General features: G+C 40.0%; 1 protein-coding gene across 4 annotated transcripts in view; it reads left to right on the forward strand.

Annotated features, from left to right (window-relative positions):
- Positions 1-21,991, forward strand: part of LOC124613192 — a 409,752-nt gene that overhangs the window by 199,427 nt on the left and 188,334 nt on the right. For all 4 annotated transcript variants that reach the window (XR_006979618.1, XR_006979619.1, XM_047141846.1 and 1 more), the window contains exon 4: positions 10,686-10,905. Coding sequence is in view for 2 of the 4 variants with exons in the window: in XM_047141846.1 (XP_046997802.1) it covers positions 10,686-10,905 (220 nt within the window). In the remaining 2 variants the exon portion in view is untranslated. The remainder of the gene's footprint in view (positions 1-10,685; positions 10,906-21,991) is intronic.

The raw sequence follows: 21,991 nt of genomic DNA on the forward strand, positions 1-21,991 counted from the left end.
TTCTCAGCTCTGGTATCCTTATTGCGTTCAATGCCTCGATTTTACCACTCGTACATACTTAAGTAATCTGATCAAATTTCTGGCATGTGTCACTAACTCCAGATGAGCTACCTCTTGAGAGACTGATAACATCTGTGTTTAGTCTCTTAACCCCCAACCAGCTGACCACCCAGTGTTCCGAGAGTTGCAGAAATACTTTCTTTTAAGGCATCATTGTTAGCTGCAACAGGCAGAATGTATGCTTTGTTGATGCTCTACATTTTCTATATTTTGACTGAGATAAACTCACACTACAGTGTTGTTACCCAGCACTCTAGTGTAGAATTTCGCACAGAAACTGCTAAGTAACAAATCCATGCAATTCGCACACTTATTTATATTTAAAAGTTTACTTTAGAATTTTTCTCTGTGTGAGACTGCATGTGAAGGTTTGTGTGCCAATTTGAAATTCTATATTCGCATATTTTAATATTTGCGTCACTTCTCCATAGTTTTTCACTGATGGTATCAGTACCCATTTGTATTGTGATGTACACTGAAGTGCTGAAGAAAATGGTATAGGCATGCATATTCACATACAGAGATATATAAACACGCAGAATACGGCATTTCGGTCATCAATGCCTATATAAGACAACAAGTGTCTGGCTCAGTTGTTAGATTGGTTACTGCTGCTACAATGGCAGGTTATCAAGATTTAAGTGAGTTTGAACATGGTGTTATTGTCGACGCATGAGCGATGGGACTTGGCACCTCTGAGGTAGCGATGAAGTGGGGATTTTCCCATGTGACTATTTCATGAGTGTACCTTGAATATCAGGAATCCAAGAAAATGTCAAATTTCCAACATTGCTGTGGCCAGAAAAAGATCCTGCAAGAACGAGAGCAATGAAGACTGAAGAGAATCGTTCAGCATGACAGAAGTGCAACTCTTCTGCAGATTTCAGTGCTGGGCTATCAGCAACTGTCAGCGTGCGAACCATTTAATAAAACTTCATGGATATGGGCTTTGAGAGCCGAAGACCCGCTCGTGTACCTGTGATGACTGCACAACACAAAGCTTTTTGCCTTGCCTGGGCTCGTCAGCACAGACATTGGACTATTGATGTATGGAAACATGTTGCTTGGTCGAACCAGTCTCCTTTCAAATTGTATTGAGCGGATGGACGTGTACGGGTATGGAGACAAGCTCGTGAATCCATGGACCCGGCATGTCCTCAGGGGACTGTTGAAGCTGGTGGAGGCTCTGTAATGATGTGGGGCATGTGAAATTTGAGTGATATGGGACCCCTGATACATCTAGATACAACTCTTACAGGTGACATGTACATGAGCATTCTGTCTGATCACCTGCATCCTTTCATGTCCGTTGTGCATTCCGATGAATTTGGGCGATTCCAGCAGGACAGTATAATACCCCACAAGTCCGGAATCGCTACAGAGTGGCTCCAGGAGCACTCTTCTGAGGGCTCCCCAAACATTAACATAATTGAGCATATCCGGGATGCCTTGCAAAGTGCTGTTCAGAAGAGATCTCTGCTCCCTTGTACTCTTACAGATTTATGGACAGCCCTGCGGGATTCATGGTGTCATTTCCCTCCAGCAATACTTCAAACATGAATCTGGTTCATGCCACGTCATGTTGGGCCACTAGCTCAAACACACGTATCACAGTTGCCTAGAAACTTGTTCAGCTGAAATTTATTACCATTAAAAGGCTGAGGCAACAACTTTAACACATCACTCAAACTAATGTGTTGCCTGATTGGTAATGATTGCGCAATATTATTACTGGTCGATTCTGCCTACCCTGACTGCGGCATTTTGTACCAACAAGATTTGTCTTACTTAGTCTTTGTGGTCTGCACTGATGTGTGCACCGCTTCTCGTTGCTATCGTCGGCTCTCAGCCACACCTCCTTTGCTGCCTGCCTCGCTCGGCAGCCATGCGCCTCATTATCTGCCTCCAGCAGCTGACGGACCTCTGTGGCCCTCCCGAAGACCGATAATGCTGCCTCCCTCTCTGGAGCTGCATACTGTTTACGCCTCACTGTTAACCATTTCCCACGTGTCGAACCCACGCCATGACAGACCTTCCCAGCCCATCAAAGTTGTCGTCTTCTTTCTTCGCCTTAGTACGCTCCTTGTCTCAGATTGAATGCTCAAAGCTGTCAGTCTTTTCCTGACTTTGGGTTGAGTACTGTCAAAAGTTAAAGTCGTCCTACACCTATTCCTCAAATCCGTGGCCTGGCTAATCCTGGTACTGTGTGGAAGAATAGTAAGGCTAAGGCTTCCACAAAAAGCCAACACCTGTTAGAAGGGGTGCCTGATTTGTGCCAACCCCACACCTGGCACCAAAAAAAAGTTTGATCGTCTGTTGCGTCTGTAGTTTCCTTGGAGCGGATCAGGATGTGGGAGCTAGATGCTAAATCCAGTAATGAGGTGGCTCTACCAACTCAAAGTCCTGGTGCTGGAAAACAAGCTGGAAATTCTTTGCAGATAAGGGAACTTGGTGGGATAAAGAACGTATACTTCTGATGAAATAACTGAGATGAAATACGAGGTAGGATAAGACCACTGTTGAACCGTAAGAGGCACCAACGCATTGAATGTAAGTTGTGCAATCCTGCATGTACCCTGTGCAGCTAAGTGCCCCGAGAAACTAAGTCCTGTCCCGAGGACAGAGTAACTCGGGTCCAGCGTCTGAGGCAACTGTTGAAGGAATATCTAGCAACACCAGTGGTCCTGCTTATATTGGCTCGTCTGATGCAATCCCCCGTGATCACACGCGTTCTCCTTTGTCTTGTCGTCCTTCCAGAACATTCTGTCGTAGCTGGTCATGTAGCTCCAGTGTCCCTTGCCACAAAAATGCAACCTCTCCCGCTTCCCAGTGCCCTGGCTGACGTTAGGTTGCTTTCCTACATGTTCATCTCATGCATTTCTACTCACTTCTGCGACCCATTCGCGACATATAGGAAACCCAAAAGTATTGGTGCAAGATTGGAAGAAATGCCTCCCTGCATGAGAGTATTGAAATTCTTGTGGTTAACTGCCGAAGCATTTGCAACAGAGTGCCAGAATTCAGAGTGCTACTGAAAAACAGTGAAGCTCACTTAATACTAGGTACAGAAAGCTGGTTGAAACCTGAAATTGATAGCAGTGTGATTTTTGGGGAATATTTAAATGTAGGTTGTAAGGATAGGCCAGTGAGATGTGGAGGTGGTGTATTTGTTGCAGTACACAAGAAAATCAAATCCTCCAAGTGAGAAATTGAAACTGAATGTGTGATTGAGCGAGACTCATTGTCAGGAGTGGGCATAAAATGATAATTCGAGCCTTCCATTGTGCACCACACTAATCTTCTGACGTAACTGAAAACTTTAGAGAAAACCTCAATTTGCTTGTAAGTTCCCCAACCGTACTTGATGGTTGGATGATTTACATCTCCACTGATCATTAATTCGGAAAATTAAATTTCTGTTAGTGATGGGCATCATAAGATACCCTGTGCAACATTACAGAATTCCTTCTCTGAAAAATACCTTGAATGGAAACCGACACATGACTGGTGTCAATGATCATGACATGGTTGTGGCAACAACGACTACCAAAGTACAAAGGACATCTGAAACAAGCAGAAAGGTATGTATGTTCAGTAAAGCTGATGATAAAAATCAGTAGTTCATATCTCAATGGGAAACTTGAAAGTTTCAGCACAGGCCAGGAGCATGTAGAGGAACTATGGCTCAAGTTTAAAAGAATAGTTAACTATGCAGTGGATAGATATGTACCCAATAGAACAGTTCATAATGAGGACGACCTGCTATGCTATAGTCACCGTAAAAAACTTCTAAAGAAACGGAGACTACTGCATAATAGGTGTTAAAAAAAAACACAGGATTAAAGGTTGATAGATGATGAATGAAAGGGTATTTGGCTCTCAAGAGGACAATGCGTGAAGCCTTCAAGTGACTACCACAACAGAATATTGTCAAATGATCTTTTACAAAACTCAAAAAAATTATATTCGTATGTAAAGGTTGTTAGTGGTACCAAAGTTTGTGTCCAGTCCTGAAATTGAGGGTAACAAACAAAAGCTGAAATGCATAACTCCATTTTCAAATGTTCCTGTACAAAGGAAAGCCTAGGAGAACTGTCCCAATTTAATCCTTGTACTGCTGAAAAGATGAGTGAAATAACTATTAGTGTCAGTGGTGTTTAGAAAAGGCTGAAATTGTTAAAATTGATCAAAGCTCCAGGGTCTGATGAAATCCCTATCAGATACTATACTGAATTTGCAGTTCAATTAGCCCTTCTTCCAATTATAATCTGTGGTAGGTCCCTTGAACAGAAAACTGTGCCCAGTTGTTGGAAGAAATTGTGGGTCACACCTGTCTACAAGAAGGGTAGTAGAAGTGATTCACAAAACTATCGTTTAGTATCCATGACATTGATTTGTTGCAGAATCTTAGAACATATTGTGAATGACGTCCATGCCAACTGGTATGGCTTCCGAAAACATCGATCGTGTGAAACTCTAAGCTTTGGATCGAAGCTGTCAGTTAGAGCCAGTGTTTCATGATTTCCAAAAAGCATTTGACTCTGTACCACATTCATGCTTATTATCTAAAGTACGATTATATGCAGTATCAAGTGAAATTTGTGACTGGATTGAGATTTTTTTGGTGTGATGGACACTAGAACTAACTTTGAGTGTGCCCCAGGGAAGTGTGTTGGGAACCTTGCTGTTCATGTTGTATGTTAATAACCTTGTGGACAATATTAATAGTAACTTTAGAGTTTTTGTAGATGATGCAGTTACATATGATAAAGTACTGTCTGAAAGAAGCTGCACAGATATTCAGTCAGATCTTGATAAGATTTCAAAGTGTGGGCGAGATTGACAACTTGCTTTAAATGTTCAGAAATGTAAAATTGTATTCTTCATAAAACCAAAAAACGTAGTATCTTTTAAAGCTATAATATCAGTGAGTCACAACTGGAATCTACCACCTCATACAAATGCATAGATGTAACCCTTTGAAGGGATAGGTAATGGAATGATAACAGAGGCTCAGACATGGGAAAAGTAGGTGGTAGATTTAATTTTATTAGTAGAATGCTGGGGAAATGCCATCAGTCTACAAGAAAGATTGCTTACAAATGACTTGTACAGTGCATACTAGAATATTGCTCAAGTGTGCGTGACCCATACCAAACATGACTAAAAGCAGTATTTAATGTATATAGAGAAGGGCAGCACGAATGGTCACAGGTTTGTTTGACCACAGGAGACTGTTAATGGTGATGCTGATGAAATTGAACTAGCAGACTCTTGATGACAGGGTAAACTAACCCAGGGAATGGTACTAGCAAAGTTTCAAGCGCTGCCTTGGAATATACTACAACCCCCTACAAATCGCTCGCTTGGGGATCATGAGGACTAGATTAGAATAATTACAGCACACACAGAGGCATTCAATCAATTATTTTTCCCTTGATTTATAGGTGAATTGAACAGGAATGAGAGAAAATTTACTGGTACTAGGGGACGTACGCTCTGCCATTCATTTCACAGTGGTTTGCAAGCATAGATGTAGCTATAGGCTGAGGTAATATAGGCCACAACTTACCAGAAGCAGCAGCTGAACTCCCAAGAGGAACAGAGTTGATCTTTTTCAAAAATATCCTGTTCACTTTGGGATCACTCGTCAATGTCATTGGTTTTATTAAATACCATGTTGGCAGACCGGTCCCCAAGCATGTATGTTTCTTGTCAAGTGTTCCTCGTTGCAGGTAGCAGAGTATGACATTGTTTATGTAAAGAAAGTGTGTCAACAAAAGAATTCAGAAGTAAATGAAAAGTGGATTTCAAATGCGTAAAAGACAATTGGAGCTAAGGGACCCACATTCGTCAGGTACAATTCTCTTTTGAGAACAGCAGGTGATCCTTTTGCGTCATTTCAGACCTTACTTTGCTGGATCACAGTTGTGTTTCCTATCCCACCGCACTTCATTTTTGACCATGCTGTGCCAGAGATTAACCTCAAGGTGACTCAACTTTCTAATTTACAAGAGGAATTAAAAAAGTAAATGGTACTCTGAGAAAAGAAATATTTATTCTAATGATGTTGTTGTTGTTGTTGTTGTTGTTGTGATATTCAGTCCAGAGACTGGTTTGATGCAGCTCTCCGTGCTACTCTATCCTGTGCAAGGTTCTTCATCTCCCAGTACCTGCTGCAACCTACATCCTTCAGAATCTGTTTAGTGTATTCATCTCTTGGTCTCCCTCTACGATTTTTACCCTCCACGCTGCCCTCCAATACTAAATTGGTGATCCCTTGATGCCTCAGAACATGTCCTACCAACCGATCCCTTCTTTTAGTCAAGTTGTGCCACAAACTCATCTTCTGCCCAATTCTATTCAATACCTCCTCATTAGTTATGTGATCTATCCATCCAATCTTTAGCATTCTTCTGTAGCACCACATTTCGAAAGCTTCTATTCTCTTCTTGTCCAAACTATTTATCGTCCATGTTTCACTTCCGTACATGGCTACATTCCAAACAAATACTTTCAGAAACGACTTCCTGACACTTAAATCTATACTCGATGTTAACAAATTTCTCTTCTTGAGAAACGCTTTCCTTGCCATTGCCAGTCTACATTTTATATCCTCTCTACTTCGACCATCATCAGTTATTTTGCTCCCCAAATAGCAAAACTCCGTTACTACTTTAAGTGTCTCTTTTCCTAATCTAATACCCTCAACATCACCCGACTTTATTCGATTACATTCCATTATCCTCGTTTTGCTTTTACTGATGTTCATCTTATATCCTCCCTTCAAGACACCATCCATTCCATTCAACTGCGCTTCCAGGTCCTTTGCTGTCTCTGACAGAATTACAATGTCATCGGCGAACCTCAAAGTTTTTATTTCTTCTCCATGAATTTTAATTCCTACTCCGAATTTTTCTTTTGTTTCCTTTATTGCTTGCTCAATATACAGATTGAATAACATCGGGGATAGGCGACAACCCTGTCTCACTCCCTTCCCAGCCACTGCTTCCATTTCATACCCCTCGACTCTTGTAACTGCCATCTGCTTTCTGTACAAATTGTAAATAGCCTTTCGCTCCTTGTATTTTACTCCTACAACCTTCAGAGTTTGGAATAGAATATTCCAGTCAACATTGTCAAAAGCTTTCTATAAGTCTACAAATGCTAGGAACATAGCTTTGCCTATCCTTAATTTTTCTTCTAAGGTGAGTCGTAAGGTCAGTATTGCCTATTGTGTTCCAATATTTCTGTGGAATCCAAACTGATCTTCATCGAGGTCGGCTTCTACCAGTTTTTCCATTCGTCTGTAAAGAATACGCGTTAGTATTTTGCAGCTGGGGCTTATTAAACTGATAGTTCAGTAATTTTCACATCTTTCAACACCTGCTTTCTTTGGGATTGGAATTATTATATTCTTCTTGAAGTCTGATGGTATTTCGCCGGTCTCATACATCTTGCTCACCAGATGGTAGAGTTTTGTCAGGACTGGCTCTCCCAAGGCCGTCAGTAGTTCCAATGAAATGTAGTCTACTCCCGGGGCCTGTTTTGACTCAGGTCTTTCAGTGCTCTGTCAAACTCTTCACGCAGCATCTCCCATTTCATCTTCTTCTACATCCTCTTCCATTTCCATAATATTGTCCTCAAGTACATCGCCCTTGTCCCTTGTATAGACCCTCTATATACTCCTTCCACCTTTCTGCTTTCCCTTCTTTGCTTAGAACTGGGTTTCCATCTGAGCTCTTGATATTCATACAAATTGCTCTCTTTTCTCCAAAGGTCTCTTTAATTTTCCTGTAGGCAGTATCTATCTTACCACTAGTGAGATAAGCCTCTACATCCGTTACATTTGTCCTCTAGCCATCCCTGCTTAGCCATTTTGCACTTCCTGTCGATCTCATTTTTGAGACGTTTGTACTCCCTTTTGCCTGCTTCATTCACTGCGTTTTTATATTTTCTCCTTTCATCAATTAAATTCAATATTTCTCCTGTTACCCAAGGATTTCTACTAGCCCTCGTCTTTTTACCTACTTGATCCTCTGCTGCCTTCACTACTTTATCCCTCAGAGCTACCCAGTCTTCTTCTACTGTATTTTTTTCCCCAACTGAAATATACATTATTTTTGTACATAACCTCCCTGTACGTCAATGTGCTTTGTTCAGTGTTTCACAACTTTTTTGATTCTGTGGAAAAATAAGTTTTTTAATTGTGCCTATAACCAGTTTTACACTAAATCAATGACTTCTGCATCGGTTGCAAATCTTCTCCCCTGAGCACTTCCTTCAATGGTCCAAACATATGTCAATTGTTGGAGCCAGGTCTGGACTGTATGGGGGCTGTTGTAGCAGTTTGAATCCCAACTCCTTTATTGTTTCAGCCATCAGTTTATCAGAATGTGGCTGCAGGATGACAGCTTTTCTCGGTTTTCCATGATGATTGCATTCTATTGCAGATTTCAGCTTAGTTTGCAACACATTGCAATAGTTCTCTGTTAACAGTTTCGGCTCTTTGGTTGAAATGAATGGGTACCACACCTTCCATGTCCCAGAATAGTGTTAGCATAACCTTACCAGCAGATGGTTGAAATGTAAATTTCTTAATTTCTAGTGATGATGGGTGTCTGCAAACCACGGTCTCAGCGTTACTTTCCAGTTCCTGATGATGCACCCGCGTTTGGTCTACAGTAACGATTTGCTGTAAAAATCCATCTTCCCTGCAATGGTAATGGCCCAAATGTTTATGAGAGATGTCTGTCCTTTGCATTTTATACTGTACTGACAATTCTTTTGGTACCCACCTTGCACACACTTTCTGAAAATTTAACCTGTCGTATAAGATGGAATGTGCTGAACTATGACTGATATGTAAAGCATAGGCAATTTCATCCGCTGTGATTTGTCTGTTTTCCATCCCTGAACGACTTCCAAAGTGTCCTCACTTGATGTCGATGGCCTACCTGCTCTTTCTTCATCACATAGAGAAACTCTTCCCCATTTGAAGAACTCTGCCCATTCATACATCTTGCATTGTGATAAACAGCTGTCACCATATTGCACTTTTGATTCAACAAATAATTTCCACAGTTTTAACACTGTCTGCAAACGAAAAGCAAATCACAGCTGTCATTTCCTCCTTGGTGCAGATCTACAATGGAGCTGCTATGTGGTTCACAGTCTGCTAAAATACAACTAATGTGAGAATAAGAGTGACACGTTGTATAGAATTGTCACAGATTACAGTAATTCAGGCATGGATTCTAGCCAAAAAGATCTACAAGGCCATGCAGCTCCCACAGTGGATGCTGCCTCTGCTTCAGTTCTTAAACAGTTAGTTCAGAAAACCGAAGGTTGCAAGTGTCAGCACTAGCACCTGAATTTGTCAATGCACTTGTGCTGCAGCAGTTATTTCGAAGCAGGAACTCCCTCCCCCCACCCCCCCACCCATCCACCCACACCAGAACACCAGGAAAAGGCTGTGGTTGCCAATGTTGCAGTGCTCCTTGCCCCTTCAAAGGTTTAATCTGGTCTACCATCCAGTGCTGCCACTACCACTGCTGTGATTGCGGCTCAAAAGCCTCCTCAGGCCAAAAAGTTGAAGGCAAAGTGTCAACCACTGACAGAGATGGGAGGTAAACAGTTCTCAAGAGAGGTGTAAGGTTGTCAGTAGCGGTGATAGCAAATGAAAGACTTTGATGTATATGGAGTAATCTTGGAAAATGCAATTGTCTGTAAAGGAAAACTAGTGAAACTTCCACCATATTCTGTTGGATAAATTTGGAGAACTGTTTTTATTAAAGTCAGTGCAACAATTCTGTTTCCTCATTCATGTATCTCACATGTGGACCATGGGAAACAGAAAATAGCAATTAAAATGTGTACTGAAGCAGTCGTTTTTCCCTTGCTGCATGCCTCTGCAGTTGTAATAGGGCAGAAAGTCACTAATACTAGCCGGCCGAAGTGGCCGTGCGGTTAAAGGCGCTGCAGCCTGGAACCTCAGGACCGCTACGGTCGCAGGTTCGAATCCTGCCTCGGGCATGGATGTTTGTGATGTCCTTAGGTTAGTTAGGTTTAACTAGTTCTAAGTTCTAGGGGACTAATGACCTCAGCAGTTGAGTCCCATAGTGCTCAGAGCCATTTGAACTCACTAATACTGGTTTGAAGTATCCTTTCTCTTGAACTTTGCGCCCCCCCCCCATATATATATATATATATATATATATATATATATATATATATATATAGCTTGTGTCTGTGTATGTGCAGTTGGATATGGGTGTGTGTGCGAGTGTATACCTGTCCTTTTTTCCCCCTAAGGTAAGTCTTTCCACTCCCGGGCTTGGAATGACTCCTTACCCTCTTCCTTAAAACCCACATCCTTTCATCTATCCCTCTCCTTCCCTCTTTCCTGACGAACCAACCGTGGTTTGCGAAAGCTTGAATTTTGTGTGTATGTCTGTGTTTGTTTGTTTGTCTATCGACCTGCCAGCGCTTTCGTTTGGTAAGTCACATCATCTTTGTTTTTAGATATATATACATGATTAAAATACATCATCACTTTCAGTTATCCTTGGATTTAATGCATCTTAATGTGTTATGTTTAATTTGTTCATTTGTTTTTCTTACAGGTGTATCAGCTTTAGTCAGCAAATTGAATTCGTGTTCTGCCATTGGTGCCGATGGTTGCAATGAACGCCGTAAAGGTGATTTGTCAGCAACCAATAACTTGGATGCAAGAAAAACTCAAGAAACATTCCCTTGGCTGTCTGACTTCTGGGAAACTTGTCGGAGCTCTGTCGGAACGAAGAACGTTAAAGTGTTGGAAAATCTTATACTGGAATACCTAGCGTATGTTAGAACTGATTAATTACTAAATTTAAAGTAATTTTTTGCGTTAATTTTTATTGATGAGTAATATTTTCAAATATACAATGAAAGTATTGCGTAAAATCCGAAATGGTTTGGGTAAGAAAATGTGAGAAACATTTCAAACAGCCTGAGTAACCGGAAATTTTGAATCTCTCTCTCTCTCTCTCTTTTGCAGACACACACACACACACACACACACACACACACACACACACAGAGAGAGAGAGAGAGAGAGAGAGAGAGAGAGAGAGAGAGAGAGAGAGTCTAATTAAAGCAAATTTATGTTGCAAGACTGATGCACTGCAAAAGAATATTCCACTACATCCTAGTCCATCCCTACCCCAATCCCAATCACAAAGCCTTGCCACAGGGACCATATCCCTGTGGATGACCCAGGTGCAAGGCGTACCAAATCTGCACATGTAGCACTTCCTATTCCAGTCCTGTCAGAGGTTTATCCACCCATCTGAGGCCAAACCATCTGCGAAAGCACCCATGTCATGTAACAGCTCTGCTGCAAAAATTACTCAGCTTCCTTTCTTGGTATGAATACCAACCAGCCACCAGGATGAACAGCCACCACCAAGTTGTGACCAAGAGCAAAGTGGACCACCATGTTGCACAACATGCAGCTTGAACATATTGTGCTTACAGTCCCTCTGTCCTACACCTCCCAACTCCTGTCCCCATCCCCAAACTAGCTATCAATTAGGATGAATGGCCACCATTAAACTGTGACCAAGAACAAAGTGTACCATTCTGTTGCACAGCTTGTGGCTGAAGGTATCCTGTTTCCACCCACTCTGTCCTACACCTTCTCCTGACTCATGCCCCCACCCTCATTGTGTACTGCTCTCTGCCATTGCACCAGCTGATTTTTCCCCATCTCTGCTCATCTTGTCTTCACTCCCTTCTTTTCCTCTCCTCTTGTTCCCACAGCCTCCCAGTGCTGCAACGGGTAGCCTTGTCTGTTTCCTCTAGTCCCTACACACAGAGCCAGGCAGCACTGTTCCCTCCCCGCCACCCTCCACTCCCCACCCATACTATTCTATCCCACGCCCTTTCCCACTCCACTGTGAATTGTTGCTCCCACGTGATGTGTTGTAGTTTGTCTGGCCTGAGGAGCCGTAGTTAGCAGTGTGTGTGAGGTGTGCGTGCCTATGTATTTTTTCTGAGGAAGGCTTTGGGCAAAAGCCTAATGTGTAACAGTTTGTTCATTGTGCCTCTCTGAATTTCAGTGTTTCATCTTGACCTTGAGTAGCAGTCTATCCTTCACATAATTTTCGACTCTGTTTATTGTATAATGTTACATACCTCCAGCACTTTTTTTAATTGTACAACATTTGCATACTGGAACACCCCTCACCCCTCTGTTCTTGAACAGCATTCCGTTATAATAATTATACTATCTATATCTTATTTTTACCTGTATGTACCTCACTTTTGAGAATTTGTTTCTCTGCTATATTACCTTTTTTTTTATTGATAGCTTCTTACCTCCATTTGGTGCCCCTAGTACTTGTTATCTTTACTGACACTACGAGTTGCCTATGATTCCATCACTACTGTATATACACCGTGTGAGTGCAAAAACACTCATGGCACTTTGTTCCAGGGTCATGTTTACAAGTATCCTCCTATAGTTTTATTCTTAGTGGTGTTCTTCATGTTTGGTTTCTGAGTATTTTAGGTGTAATTGATGAACAGTTTTGACGGTAATTACAATATATTATACTTGCTTTCCAGTTCTTTTGGACTTGCTTATTTATGTTTTTGGTATTCATCTGGAGTTCAGTAGCTCCAGATAAGACCTTGCCATGTCATTTATTATATCCATTTTCTATTGTATTTCCTGATGATGCCGTACTTCGGTGTAATGCGTTGTTTCTGAACCAATAAAGAAACTGTTTTTCTATATTAAATGTTTTTAAGTAGTTGCATTGCAAACACATTCATGTAATTTCTCAAACTACTACATTTTAGCCTCAGTTGCATGGGAGCAAATAGAAACAAAGTAGCAAATGAGCATTCACAGACCTATTTGCTATGTTTACTACTATTCTTGTGTACTTGCAAACAAATGTTTGCACTTGTGGGAACAATAGATAATACAAGATACTAAGCGTAAGTGTCTGCTATCCTTCTTCGTCTTAAGGGCCAGTAGTGTTGATACGTATTTGTATATATTACATTCAGAATGTTCCATCTTAATGAAAATAAATACAAAAGCTTGACCGAGCGAGGTGGCGCAGTGGTTAGCACACTGGACTCGCATTCGGGAGGACGACAGTTGAATCCCATGTCCAGCCATCCTGATTTAGGTTTTCCGTGATTTCCCTAAATTGCTCCAGGCAAATGCCGGGATGGTTCCTTTGAAAGGGCACGGCCGACTTCCTTCCCCATCCTTCCCTAATCCGATGAGACCGATGCCTCGCAGTTTGGTCTCTTCCCCCAAACAACCCAACCCAACAAAAGCTTGTGATTACATTCTTCCTTACATCTCCAATCAGACCTTTGAATGATTTGGCAATTTTCTTCCAAGCCTTTTACTTTTGAGGCATTTTATGCTCTGTATCTACTATTAGATGCCACAAGCACTTACGACATCTGATTACAAACACTCAATTTCTCTTAAGCCTGTGGTATCGCTAACAGAATTCATGTTCAGTAATGAAAGCAAAAAAATTAAAAAAAGAAATAAAGCTAAATTGGAATCCACCAGAATCCCTGCATGTGCAGCAGCCATTGAGAATTTCAGTGTAAGGAAAGACAGGAGTCAGTCACAGGATCTGTCGTTTATTGAAGCAGATTGAGATTTTGACTATTACACAGTCAACATCAGTGCTAAATAAATACAAGGAAAGATGAAATCAACAACAGATATGTATGAAATACAACAGGTACAGGAATCCATGAGTAAGGATATGGCAATAACTTATCAGTTGCCAACAATTAACATAGGTCCTACTGTGTTGGAGTATAAACATTAATACATGATATGGGCATGCCTGTGACTGACAGAGAACTGAAGCCTCTGCTTACATCATTGCAGTTGGTATGGACGTACATGGTTTTAAGTAACTTCATATAATTTAAATCTCTTGTTGCATGAATTTTTGTGAATAGATTCTAATCCATTAGTCTTATTATTAAATGCATCACACATTTGTTGTAAACTGATTTCTATAAAGGACGTTGCATGTCCTTATTTATGCCTGTACTCACATGTAAAACATGGCTCGCCGTTTTCATGAATCATACATTTTATGAATATGTAAACCCTGTGTGCATACATTTTTAAGATCAATCAGTTATGGTTTTATTACAAAAGATGTGTTTTAAAAAATACTGAACTAAAAATGGTTTCCAATGTATAGTCCAATGGAAGGTACCACAGGCCCTTGACAGCATTTGTCCATGCTGATTCTGATGATGATAACAAAGACCTTAGTTTTCTGTCAGTCACATGCATGCCCATATCGTATATTAGTGTTTTACTCTGACGCATTGGGACCTGTGTCACCTGTAGGCAGCTGATATGTTATTACCAGCAGAGGGCTTGTAAATTTTCTGTGATGAATCATTGAATGGCCAAGAATCTTTGGAACATGAGCTAACGCCTATCTATCTGCTGTTTATACTTTAGGGAATGCTTATTTCAGTTGGTTGTTTTCTTTTTGTTCACTCCAGTGAAACCAGTATTTGGTTGTTTCAAGAATACATACAAATTCTGGTTTGTCAGACAGACATCTTCAAATTAATGGTCTTCGGATTTGTCTCTGTCTTCATTTACTGCCTGTAATCTACAATGTTTTGTTCCATGGAGTTAACAAGCAGTTGTACCATAGTTCTCTATATCTAACTAGTATTCTTACACGCTTGTATGTACATGATTTCTGACAATTTTTATTGTGTCACTTGCGTGTTGGAAATAGCTGGTTCTCTTTCTGCTGGTGTAGTCCATTTAGAAAAACAGGCAATATGATGTATCTTCTCTAATGACTTACATTAGAGAGACAATTCCAGTCATGAACCTGTCTAAATACCTGTTCGTGTTTGGTAGCATACCATTTCCAGCATTTTGGGAGGCGTGTTGGCCTCGGCTCGAATCTGTCCTGAGGGTTAACGACGAGGGCTGGTGTGCATGTCAACCTGGGTGTTGTTTTTAGGCATTTCCCGTGCCTGATAAACAATGAGATATCCCTAGTGGTGGGATCGACATTTTGAAATTGTCTACACGGTGATATAGGTTAAGAACCCAAGTTTCATACCATGCAGTTCAGCTATTCATCCTGATGGGGTCCTCATCTATGAGTAATTGACGGAAAAAAATATTCAGAATTTCATGTAATGCTCTTCAGCTTTAAAAAAGGGATGTTTAACATATTAGTCGCACGGCCTTAAGGTTATGGTACAGACACCTCGGACGGAGCTGCTGAAGATGGCGGTCATGTGTGGATGACGTGTGCTTGCTTTTGTAAATGAATGTGTTCATGCTTCCTTTCCTAAAGGTGGTGGTGGTGGCTGAAAGTTTGTATGTAACTGCCTGCAACTCAAAGTGTCATCCTTATGGTGAGTAGCAGTCTTATGTTTTCCTTATGTTGTTGATATTCCAACCTGGATCTTCTGTTGTTTGACTTTATCAAGTGGTTCACAATGTCCTTGTGAAATATCACGATAAATTGACCAAAGTGCCCTCAGTTCCAGGTTCAATAATATTGCATACCTGCTAACTCTCCCAATTTATGCAGGAGTCTTTGATTCCTCCCTTTTTCTTTCACCTCGCAATTATTCGATTATTTCTTCCAATTTTTAGCTAATTATTATGAAATCTAATACATTAATTTTAAAAGTTTCTATTTCTTTTTTACCTATGGTGGGAAGTACTTCGCTCAGTAGTAGTTTTTAATCAATATATGTATCAAAGTTTATAGAAATCAGGAAGTGATCTGTATATTGATTGTTATTTGTCTTCATTCCTACACAGTTTGCAAAATGTATACTTGTATTTCTCAGTGTTGTGTTCTGTTTGGCCTTGGGTTCGTGTATTATCATTGTTATTACGTGAAAAACGTGTTATTCATTTTTTTCAATTGGTATAAGTCTTTAGAATGGATGATTGTGCTATTGTGTTACTGAATCCCTGAAAGCCTTTGTTTTTGTGTGATACATTTTATTTCATGTGTATCTTATTCATCATAATGATAGTGTTTGATTTCGTGCTTTATTTCTCCTTGAGGTAGGAAAGTAAAACACTGTTTTTTTTTGGAACAGTTTCTGTACATTATTGAGTCTGTGAAAGATCCGATGTTTTCATTTGCATTTTTGTAGCCACTGTATAGCGTTGAAACATGGTAGAGACTCACATCAGTTGTCTCAATATTATACTGAAAATAAGCCACAGTTTCTCGATCATTTATACCTCCCAATTTTTAAAACAATTTCCAAATTTTGAGTACCAAATGTGTCAGTAACTTTTTTTAATGGCAGAATTAAATGTGTGACACATGCGAAACAGTAAAAAAGATATAAATTAAAGTATTATTAAACTTGTATAAAATTATTGTATGTGAACATTTAGAGGAATTATTACTTTCAAAATCATTAGTCTATGGAATTTAACCCAACAGAAGCCTCTGGAGAGGACTTTGTGAAGTAGTTACAGTCTCTGAAATCTTCTTATTGGGAATTCACAAGTAATATGGTCTACTGTTTGCTCCATTGTGCTACAATCACATTTGGGGCTGTGTACAGTCACCCATTTTTATCGGATGTTTTGTGTTTTAGCATCCGATACGGTTGAGCAACTCCTGAATTTTCTTCACAGCTTCGTGACCGTAGGTGAGAGGGCTGTTTCAACCAATTGCCAGGACTTGTCTAGCAGTGTTCAGTTACCTCTCAAGCACTCCTCTAAATCCTAAGAAGTAGGTTGGTGGGATTCCTGAGATCCTACACAGGTTATCTAGATAAAGTCTAGTATGTGGAAGATAAGAAAGAATTTTGTTGATTGGTGACTTCCTGAGAATTGATCCTTTTCATTCTAATGCCACTCTAGGTCCACTTTGTGTCGTCGCGTGAGTTCTGGTGTTGCTGTATTAGACAAGAAATGAATCCAAAGAACTGGTGTTAATTTTAGTTACAATTCTCATTGTATTGTTAAGCCGGACATTAATCTTGTTGACATTGTTGCTTCTAGTCCACACAGAAGCATATCATTTGACAGCAGTAGACACATTCATTTGTGCTGCTGTATGTAAAGAGTCTGCTTGGGCTTCCCAGTTTCTTTCGGTCAGTTCCTGATAATGTTCTTTGTAGTTTTAACTTGTGTTTGGTTATTTCAAGACGTTTCCTAAATTTAAGATGACAATTTAAGTATAATACCTAGATATTTCTCATGGGGGTTGTGGCTTAACAGTGCTCCACATAAGTTGATATAAAGTTTTATGTCAGCAAGCTTGTTAATTCAATGGAATACACACACGTTTTGCTGGGGTTGGGATGGAGCAGCAACTGTTTATATGTATTTAGCTAATGTAGATCCTCCAAGAAGGCTTTTCTTCCTTCCTTGTGTTGAAGGAGCAATATCATGTATATCATAGATTGTCTTAGATGATGATACTGGCAAATAAATTTTATCTTATTTTATTTGGTCAAATATTTTTTTTTAACTCTGGATGAGTGACTTTTGAGGATAGTCTCCAATAGTTTAGTGAGCTTAGCAGATCATGTGTTTACTTCGGCTTAAGCAGTAGTCCATGTAGTCATACAGTGTTGTAGGCAGTAGTTAAATCAAGAAAAGTGGCCCAAGTTTTCTGGCCTCTTTGGAAGACCATGTCAATAAATAAAGTTAGCTGTAAGACCTGACCACAATAACTTGGTTTTTATAGGAATTCAGTAAAATAACTGATCATGAAAAAGTATATCCACTAAATAAATTATTGTCCAGCATAAATATAAACCACACAGTTATCATGGCTGAATCTGTAAACCAATGCTTGACTGTCCAAAGATACAGGAATACTCATCTCTAGTTTTCTTTTTTCGTGGTTTTGCGCTCAAAACTCTCTCTCTCTCTCTCTCTCTCTCTCTCTCTCTCTCTCTCTCTCTCTCACACACACACACACACACACACACACACACACACAACAATTCTCTCATTTCCATTTTGTTTCCTCTCTCTCTCTCTCTCTCTCTCTCTCTCTCTCTCTCTCTCTCTCTGTGTGTGTGTGTGTGTGTGTGTGTGTGTGTGTGTGTACATTACCCTTCTTCTATGCCTGCAATTTAAGTAACTAATTAGCTATCTCTCCACATATTAACAGCTTGTGTCCCTATGCTTCCCTCTGAGTAACATTGAGTTTATAAAAGTTTCTTTAATCCAACATAGTTTGTCGTTATTAGTGGCCTGATATGAATTCAAATAAAAGTAAGTAAGTAAGTGTAATTGTCTTCATTTTAGTCAGAGCCTGCCTTCACTCCTCTCCTTTTTGACCAACAGTTTCTCCTTCATCAACCGCTAGTTACAATGTAGGTATATGTATTTGTTGTAAGGAAAGGAGTCCAATACTGGGAGAAGTTCTCCTCCAGCAGGAAGAAGTTATCCGAGGAGCAATTCAGAGTATATGGTGCAATAAGCAACCACCTGTTTCTCATGTGAATGTCAATGCTGTTTTTTATCATGAAGATATGAAAGTATCTTCACTTTCTTTCAGAGGTTTGCAGAGCATCACCAGTATGTATGCTACATAAGTGCCATTTACAGCATTATTTACAGGGTCATTTGGGAGTATAATGCAGGGTTTAAACCAGACATTCCTTGCTGTGGCAGACCAAAAAGGATTCAGCATGGCAACTGAATTTTTGTAATTTTTTATATTTATTCAAAACTAAACTGTTAAATGTAAAAGTTCTTGATTATCATCATCATCGTAGTCGTCGCTGTCGTCATCACCATCACCAGCCCCTCCCTCCCAAATTGCTCAGAAAACTTCAAAGTCGATTTTCTCGAGAATTTTTTAGAGTTGCATCGGACTGTTTTTGGGAATTTACGTTTGAGTTGTGGTCTCCTGATGAGGGGCATATTTTATGCATGGTGCTATATGATTAGGAGTTCATATTGCGTGTCATGGGTGGGTCAAGTGTTGTGTGTTCACTGTATTTTGCATGCTGGCGGTCTGTTGACAGCTATATGTAAAAGGGGCATGAAGATTCTATACACATAGTGAAATTGAAGAGCAGTAGATGAATGCCGACTACCCCAGCTATATGTAAAAGGTGCAAGAAGAGTCTATACACATAGTGAAATTGAAGAGCAGTAGATGAATGCCGACTACCCCATAAAACAGATTAAATTGAAAACTGGGTACAATGATTGAGAGTAATTACAATTTGTAATAGGTAAGTAGGGTGGATGGTGTTAAACTCTGAGACACTGTTTTGTGATGTGTTCATACCTTTACAGTCCCAGAACATGGTGATCATGCTCTTACCTGCGGAAGCAGTTGCTTGAATTTTTTCTTCTGTGAGGAGTGGGGATGTGCCATTCCATCGACTGTTGTTTTGTTTCGGGCTCAAAATGGTGAACCCAGGTTTCATCACCTGTCACAGTCTGGGACACAAAGGCATTCCCAAAAGTGGAAATATTTGCACCCACACTTCCTTTACTGATTGACAGATGCAGTGCCAGCTGCCGAGTTGTAATGCATCTGTCCTCGCAAATGACAGCATCAGCTCGCTGCAACATGTCAGATGTAGCAGCCATGGATAGTCTTCCTGACCATTGCAAGACGTGGAGCTCTGACGAACCACCTTCTGATGATCTCACTCTCCACGCCCAGCGGCTAACTGTACTTCTGTCAACAGCAGATGCTCCATACACTTTGCACAAGTGTTTGTGAATATTCCCCACAGTTTCTTTCTCTGCAGTGAGAAATTCAATGGCGGCACGTTGCTTGTAATGTACATCACCTACAGACGCCATTTTGAAACTGTCCTGCAGCTATGCTATCTGTTGGAAGGGACAGAAACTTCGTGCTCTCACTCGGGAGACTATAAATAATATGTACAATATGTTTCACTTTTGTAGAATTGTTTTTGGCTGAGAGGAAAAACTAGAACTTATCTTGCAAGGTGAGGGGGTTGTTGGCAACCAGTATTCTGATGTATGTACAGCAAGAGTTTAATATATCGTCCATATTAAATCAGACTGAAGTGACAGTATACACCATGCACTGTCTCCAGTGTAGAGAAAAGAACTGTTATCCCAAAAACTTGACTACATTTATGGATAATGCAAACAGTATTATGGCCCAATTATCTGAAGTGTAGAAAACTACAGTGAAATCCCGCTTTTACACTTTCCAAGAGACTTCAGCAAAATGGTGTAAAATGTGGGAAATAACTCTGCTACACAGTATTTACTTTTGGTATAACAAAGGGGTGAATGCACAGGAGGTAGCTTGAAGGATCTGAACCGTGTGTGGAGCGAATGCTTTTGTTAAATATACGCCACAAGAGATATTCTTGTTTCAAAGAAGATCTTTCTAGCATGAATGATTTTCCACATTAAGAAAGTCTCAACTACTGATGTAAGTGATGGATTACCATTTAACCATCATTCGACATTTGCATTCAACAGGCAAGGTTCAGAAGTCTGGTGTAGGAGTCCTGCATGCTCTAATTTGAAACAACGAAAGCCAATGGAGTGACTATTATTGCAGTTTTGCTTGAACGTCATCGGGTCGCTCATTGAGCATTCCTATGCAATACTATTACTGGTGACTAGTTATGGTGCCTTTATTGTTAACCTCCTAACAAGAAATGAAAGGCTGAGGCCCCCCAAAACACGTAAGCTTGAGAAAAGATTAGTGTGAACACAATATTTTCCATCTGATGTTCCGAAAGTGTGTTTTGCACTACGAATTCTTCCCCGAGGGTGTGTGTATCACAGCTGGAATTTGTTGCCAAAATTGAGACACCTTTCGGTCGTTTGTAAGAAAACCATCTGACAAAACTATGTCAAGTGTGCTAATGCATGATAACGTACTCTGTTAGTTTGAGAAACAAAACTATCCAGGAGATTGATAGTGAAGTCCTTGTGATTGTGTACTCATAAAATTTTACCTTTCTCACTCTTGATCGATCAACTGTCAAGGCAATTCATTTCTAGACGAAAATGCCGTTTAAACTACACTGTTTTAATTACTGTGTTAGAGCCATTAGGTTTCTACAGGTGTATAATTTGTAAACTACTTTTGTGTTGTCAGATTGTTCTAGAGATAGTGAAAGAATATACTGTTGCTGATATAATTGCATTTTCCATTAGTTTATTGAACACAACCATAATCATCAAAGAGAATTTAAATATTCACTTTGCTAATACAAATTAAATTCAACTTACTACGGAAACATCACTGCGGCAGTCTATCTTAATAAAGCATTAAGCGTCTGTAAGAAGACTGCACCTATTTCAACACAAATTACTTCAAAAAGTTCTCTATTTACTTCATGTTGTGTATAATATTCAAGTATTATGCAAATGCGCCGGTTCATTGATGAAATTATGTATTCACAGCAACAAAAAATATGTCAGCAGAAAACAAAAGTGGCATTATGAATTTTGCAGTACCATAAGGTTTTTCCTCTGACACTAAGGGTTACTGAAAGTATCAAGATGAATTTTCTTGAGCGTTGCCTTACGATTTCCGTATTGAGTTTCTATCTGCCTGCTTGTAGCTCTGCTGCAGAAGAATTAAAAATACGGCTTTCAGCGAGTCTCAAAAGGTGAACATAAGCAGCTTGTAACTGGCAGGCAAGCATGTTACCTCGGAGCTAGCAAAAAGGTGCGGCATCTGCGAGTTACTTATTGGCGCAGTAGTTGCTATGACAGATAAATTGCAACATAAGAGATGAATGTAGTTGTATTTCTTGTGTGGAACGACTTTCGTGGACTCAAAAGCATTAACTGATATCCTTATATCTCTTCTCAAGAGAAAATCCCTTACATTGTTAAATTGAAATGAATTTGAATATTCCATATGACGAAAATCTGGTGTTTCTATTCCTCCAG

This window comes from Schistocerca americana, chromosome 4, assembly GCF_021461395.2.
Source record: "Schistocerca americana isolate TAMUIC-IGC-003095 chromosome 4, iqSchAmer2.1, whole genome shotgun sequence".
Taxonomy (NCBI): domain Eukaryota; kingdom Metazoa; phylum Arthropoda; class Insecta; order Orthoptera; family Acrididae; genus Schistocerca; species Schistocerca americana.